General features: G+C 56.2%; 2 protein-coding genes across 2 annotated transcripts; one reads left to right on the top strand and one right to left on the bottom strand.

The window, feature by feature from the left end:
• Positions 1 to 379: 379 nt before the first annotated feature.
• On the bottom strand, positions 380 to 2,257 carry LOC118571866 (WAS/WASL-interacting protein family member 3-like). The gene is made up of 2 exons (XM_036171196.1): positions 911 to 2,257; positions 380 to 685 (listed from the first exon to the last, which is right to left on the bottom strand). The coding sequence occupies exon 1, from the start codon at positions 2,123 to 2,125 to the stop codon at positions 1,265 to 1,267; it is 861 nt and encodes a 286-aa protein (XP_036027089.1). The 5' UTR covers positions 2,126 to 2,257; the 3' UTR covers positions 380 to 685; positions 911 to 1,264.
• A 188-nt stretch (positions 2,258 to 2,445) lies between these two features.
• Positions 2,446 to 4,213, top strand: Sox11 (SRY-box transcription factor 11). Its single transcript, XM_036170979.1, has one exon. It carries the CDS (start codon positions 2,503 to 2,505, stop codon positions 3,688 to 3,690), a length of 1,188 nt encoding a protein of 395 aa, XP_036026872.1. The 5' UTR covers positions 2,446 to 2,502; the 3' UTR covers positions 3,691 to 4,213.
• The last annotated feature ends 1,787 nt before the right edge of the window (positions 4,214 to 6,000 follow it).

The following is a 6,000-nucleotide window of genomic DNA, read 5'->3' as shown; positions in this document are numbered from 1 at the left end:
GCACTGACCCCAGAGCACTACAGCCTCTGAGAACACACACACACACACACACACACACACACACACACACACACACACACACACACAGAGAGAGAGAGAGAGAGAGAGAGAGAGAGAGAGAGAGAGAGAGAGAGAGAGAGAGAGACAGGCTTTGTCCTCCTCTTTCCTGGGGTGGATCTCCTTCTGAAGCTGTGCGTAATTTCATTCCAGAAAGCCGCCAAAAATTTTCAAATATCTATGGCAGGTGGTCACAAGTGATGGCTCTTGAGGCTGAGGCATGTCGACTGTCTCGAGTTCGAGACCAGCCTGGGGTGTATAGACTAATATTCTGTCTCAAAACAAAACAGGCCAGGGAGGGGTGGGGAGCGGAAGGCCGAGAGATAATAACACAAAATAAATAATAATGATGGTAGATGCCCTCATGCTTCACATGTGGAGAGGAAGCCGAGATGAAATACCTCCCCTGTATCTAGAGTGTAGATTTCTCCTATGATGGGACTCGCTGGCCCCACCCCATCCTCCTCCCGACATCCCCCATCGCTGGGAAATGCAGGCGGCAGTTAAGAGAAAACAAGAGGACCTCTCCTTGTCCAGAAAGATGGATTTCCACACACCACATGGATTTTCCACATCTCCAGGCTTCGGGTCACCCAGTACGATTGTAAATTCTTAAGGTTCCAGTGACCTTAAACAATAAAATAAAATGCCAGCGTTATCAAGACTGGGGTTAGCTTCAATATTACATGTACTTGGCACGGTGCTTTTCTTTAGGGTGCTTTTTTAAAAAAGAGTGAAATACAGGGTCATTTTATTATTATTAAAATGATCTGTGAAGACCTGGCACCATTGTATGTCCGGGGTGGGGGTGGGTGGGAGACAAGAAGCCTACTGACCTGTGCAGTACACCAACCTGAAAGGAAGTGTGTTTAGATAATTCCACTAGTCCCGGGCGGCCGATTTCTCGGGTGAGCAACTCCGGGTGGGGTGAGGGGCTGTAGATCTTAAGAACCAGCCCCCAGCGCTGGGGGGTGGGTGAGTATGAGGAAGACAGGGTGAGCAGCGACGTTACACAAAAAGCTTCTTTTCATTGTCCTCAGAAGAGCCATAGGTGGGTAAGAGACAACACAAAGAAAATCGAGTTTCTGAGGAGCCCAGGAAAGCAACTAGGCTGGGGCCGCCGCTTTAGTCTTTGCAGGAAAATAAGAAATATCTTTACTTTAAACGCGAGTACACCTCATTTTTAGCTTCGGTTTGTACCGTTGGGTTAAAATAGCAAATGACCCAGAAGGTGCGTGCTGGGAAGCAGAGCCAGGGTTTCAGGACCGAGCTGCAGGGGAGGAGGGCGTGGGTGATGGAAGGAGGAGGCGGGACGCAGGGGCTGGGGGAGGTCTGTGGAGTAGAGAGCGGGGGAGGGGCGGCGCGCTGCGATGCCGATTCCCGGGCTCCCCATGGACCCGTCCCGCCTGACACCCAGGACTCCTTTCCGAACCAAGAACCAACTTCGGAGCCGCCAGGCCCGATGGTCTCCGCAGACCGTTACTCTGGCCGAATTAGGGGTGGCGCGCGATCTAGGAGGGAAAACAGGAGGGGGTGGGGGGACGGGACAAAACCCTGCGGGTGCACTGGGGTTGCGGGGGGGGGAAGGGAGAGCACGGCCGCCCGACTCCAGAAAGGGGGGAGAAAGGGGACCAAAGGATGAGCCCACGTGCACGGCGCCGCGCGGTGTCGAAGCGCCACCTTCCGCCTGGCAGCGGCGCAGAGCGATCGCGCGGGTGCAGGGCGCGACCCGCCCGGGACCAGCAGGGCGAGCAGCAGCGGCACCCACTCGCGGTGCCCTTGTGGGCGCGCGTCTGCACCCAGAGTAGGTCCATCGTCCGCGCCCTTGTGTCCGCGCTGGCCTCTCCCGCTCGGTCCTGCGTCCGCCCTGTAGACACGCGCAGCTGTACGCACTCGCGGATTTCTTTTGAAAAAAATAACATATTTCCAGACCCCCCCCCCCCACAACCCCCCCCATCTTTGCAAACTGGCCCGGAGGCGGGGACGGAGGCGGGGCCTGTGGATAATAACGGGAGATGGGCGGGGTCGGGCCCAGCCATTGGCTGGCGGGAGGAGTGATGTCACCCATATGACACCCTGATAACGAGTTGAGAGAGAGCCCTCAACTTTTTGCAGAAGAAGCGCGCGCGCCTGGGAGTGCTCGGGGTCCGTAGCTTGCGGCGGCTGCTAGGAGCGGGAGAGCAAGAAAGCGAGCGAGCGAGCTAGCAAGCCAGAGAGAGCGCGAGAGAGAGAGAGCGAGCGCGCGCGGGTCCCGGGCCGCCGCCGCCTCCTCTCCGGTCGCCGCCACCGCAGCCGCCGCCGCAGCAGGGGAACGGGGCGGGGGGGGAGGGGGGCAGCCGCGGACGCGCGCGGCCGAGGACTTTGCAACTTGCCGGGGAAGGTGGAGGGGCGGGAGGGGGAGGGGCGCCCGCGCAGGAGACCAAGCGCCCAGCCCCGCCGCGGACCATGGTGCAGCAGGCCGAGAGCTCGGAAGCCGAGAGCAACCTGCCCCGGGACGCGCTGGACACCGAGGAGGGAGAGTTCATGGCGTGCAGCCCGGTGGCCCTGGACGAGAGCGACCCGGACTGGTGCAAGACGGCGTCGGGCCATATCAAGCGGCCCATGAACGCCTTCATGGTGTGGTCCAAGATCGAGCGCAGGAAGATCATGGAGCAGTCGCCCGACATGCACAACGCCGAGATCTCCAAGAGGCTGGGCAAGCGCTGGAAGATGCTGAAGGACAGCGAGAAGATCCCGTTCATCCGGGAGGCGGAGCGCCTGCGCCTCAAGCACATGGCTGACTACCCCGACTACAAGTACCGGCCGCGCAAAAAGCCCAAGACGGACCCGGCGGCCAAGCCCAGCGCGGGCCAGAGCCCCGACAAGAGCGCGGCGGGCGCCAAGGCGGCCAAAGGCCCCGGCAAGAAGTGCGCCAAGCTCAAGGCGCCGGCGGGCAAGGCGGGCGCGGGCAAGGCAGTGCAGCCCGGCGACTGCGGCGCGGGCAAGGCGGCCAAGTGCGTCTTCCTGGACGACGACGACGACGAAGACGATGAGGACGACGAGCTGCAGCTGCGGCCCAAGCCGGACGCGGACGACGACGACGACGAGCCCGCGCACTCGCACCTGCTGCCGCCGCCGGCGCAGCAACAGCCCCCGCAGCTGCTCAGGCGCTACAGCGTGGCCAAGGTCCCCGCCAGCCCCACGCTCAGCAGCGCGGCCGAGTCCCCCGAGGGTGCGAGCCTGTATGACGAGGTGCGCGCGGGCGGCCGGCTCTACTACAGCTTCAAGAACATCACCAAGCAGCAGCCTCCGCCCGCGCCCCCCGCGCTGTCGCCCGCGTCCTCACGCTGCGTGTCCACCTCCTCCTCCAGCGGCAGCAGCAGCGGCAGCGGCGCCGAGGACGCCGACGACCTCATGTTCGACCTGAGCTTGAATTTCTCCCAGGGCGCGCACAGCGCCTGCGAGCAGCCACTGGGCGCGGGCGCGGCGGGGAACCTGTCCCTGTCGCTGGTGGATAAGGACCTGGATTCCTTCAGCGAGGGCAGCCTGGGCTCCCACTTCGAGTTCCCCGACTACTGCACGCCGGAGCTGAGCGAGATGATCGCGGGGGACTGGCTGGAGGCGAACTTCTCCGACCTGGTGTTCACGTATTGAGGGGCACAGGGCTCCTCGGGAGGCATTCGTGGCGGTCAGGATAAAGAGAATGGTGGGGGGGGGGGAGGGGAGAAGATGCTCATGGTCAGAGATGTGGCGCAGAGAAATTGGAAACGGTGATGAAATATTGGTGGAGTTAAAGTGAAATGAGTAGTTTTAAACAGATTTTCCTGTTTTGTTTTGTTTTTTTTTTAATTTAAAAAAAAATTTTTTGGGTCTCCCCACCCTTCCCTTTATGGTGTCTCAAGGTAGTTGCATACCTAGTCTGGAGTTGTGATTTCCCCCACCCCTAAGAAAACGTGTTTTGTAATTTCTATTTCTTTTTTTCCTGAAATTCGTGATTGCAACAAAGGAGGAGGGGACCGGGCGGGGGAGGGGAGGAGGCCCGCTCCGGAAGGCGCTGTTTGAAGCTTGTGGCTTTTTGAAGTCTGAAAGACGTCGGCAGAGGACCCTTTTGGCGGCACAACTGTTACTCTAGGGAGTTGATTTTTGTTTTTTTTTCTTAAGAGATCTAAAAAAGAACTGGTGGTTAAAAAACAACAACACAAAAAGGGACCATTGCAACCTTTTTATTTTAGTTTTGCTTTTTTGGAGGGAGAAAGCTGATGTCTTCTATGCATCCAATTTCTCAAACTGCAGGGAGCTTGAAAAAATGCAGTCTGTACAAACGCTTACAAAAATCATAACTGTGAACTGACTTAAGAGCAGAGTTTACTTTTTCAGATCAAATTGTTTATGGTTTTACAAATGTGATTTCTACTTGGCAACCTTTTTTTGGTAACTCGTTCCCTTATACCTCCTTGATTGAATACCTTACAGCCTAGACCTCAGTACAAAAAGGTATTGAAACATTTTTGATACATAACAGACCTCAATCTTTTTTAAAAATTAATATATTTTCAGGCGTATTTTTGTACAGTGAAAAGGGAACAATCTTGCTGTGTTTTTTCAGTAAGACTTTCAGGCACTTCTTCCCTTTTGATTTTTTTCTTTTTCTTTCTTTTATTTTTTTTCCTTTTTTTGTTTGTTTTTTGTTTTTTTTTTTTTAGCATGCAAATATGTTGGTACGTTATGTCCTGGTTTAAAGGATTAAAATTTTAAAAGTAATCCTTGCATCTAAAGGCCTTGTGGTTAAAAAAAAAAAGCAAACTTTTTTTGTACAGCTATAGTAGAGATTTGTTCAATATTTGTAGGTAAAGATTTATTGAAAATGGTGACATAGACCTCAGAGCTGTTCTTAGTTTAAGACTGTATGTACTGTACCATAGTAGGACCTATGTATCTCATCGCTGTGATGTGTGGACGGGGCCCCAGACGGAAGGTTTGAAACTGGATTCTCGATTTTTAGCAAAAAAGAAAAAAAAAAAGGAAAGGCACATAGTTTTAAATTTTCTCATTTTGTGCAATATAATCTAAATAAACAGACCATTGCATATTTAGTAGCAAACGGTGGCGAAACAGACTCACCGCACTGTCGACATCACCGCCCGGGTTTTTGTTTTTGTGTGTGTGCGTGTGTGTGTGTGTGTGCTGAAGTCTGTGTCTTGATTTTAATAAATCAGCAGGAACTGATAGAAAGCTCGCATGGCCCATAGTCTCTCTAAGTCTACCCGGGGACCTCGTGGTCGCGGCGCGGCGGCTGCGGGTGGCGGAGGGCAGATTCCGCTTTTAGAGCCCTTAGGCTGCGGTTTAGGGGGCAGTCTGGTGTCCTCTCTTCTCACCCCGCCCTGCATCTCCACCCCTGCCGCCGGCTGCGCGCGCGTCCGCGCGTGGTGGGGCCGGGGCTGGTGTCGACAGGGCTAGGCCCCCTCTTCTGGTTTTGGCTTTTTTTTTTTTTAGTATTTTTCATCGCCTGCCCCCCCCCCCCCGGCCGCCGCCGCATCGCTGCGTGTGCGCTCAGGCGGATGCGGGTGGAGAGGCCGCGCCCTTCAGGGGTGTCCACGCGGGTGGGGCACAAGGAGAGCAATGCGACCTCTACGCTGGGCGGCTCGTGGCTTTGGAGTCCTGATGGAGCATCTGCCTCCCAGGCCGAGCCAGTCCTCCCTCCCCCGCGCCAGCCCTGTCCCTCGTGGGGTCTCGCGCGCAAGTCCAAGTCCCCGGGGCCACGGCGCCCGCGACCGAGGAGCCGTTCAGCGGCGAATTGAAACTTGGTGCCCAACAGCCGGACTCTATCTACAGAAACCATTACTGCTCGGGCGCTGGCCACGGGGACTTGGCCGGCCGGGATCCAGGTTGGGGCCCCCACGCGAGTCGCACGCTGCAGGGTGGAGAGCTCGCCGCCACGAAGCGGCGCGATGGCACAGCGCACGT

Source organism: Onychomys torridus, chromosome 21 (genome assembly GCF_903995425.1).
Source record: "Onychomys torridus chromosome 21, mOncTor1.1, whole genome shotgun sequence".
Taxonomy (NCBI): domain Eukaryota; kingdom Metazoa; phylum Chordata; class Mammalia; order Rodentia; family Cricetidae; genus Onychomys; species Onychomys torridus.
The sequence above is the reverse complement of the archived record's forward strand: the minus strand, read 5'-3'. Positions and strand labels throughout refer to the sequence as shown.

Excerpts from the sequence above, each read along its gene's own strand:
- LOC118571866 (XM_036171196.1), bottom strand. The coding sequence starts at position 2,125 with ATGGGTGACATCACTCCTCCCGCCAGCCAATGGCTGGGCCCGACCCCG.
- Sox11 (XM_036170979.1), top strand. The coding sequence starts at position 2,503 with ATGGTGCAGCAGGCCGAGAGCTCGGAAGCCGAGAGCAACCTGCCCCGG.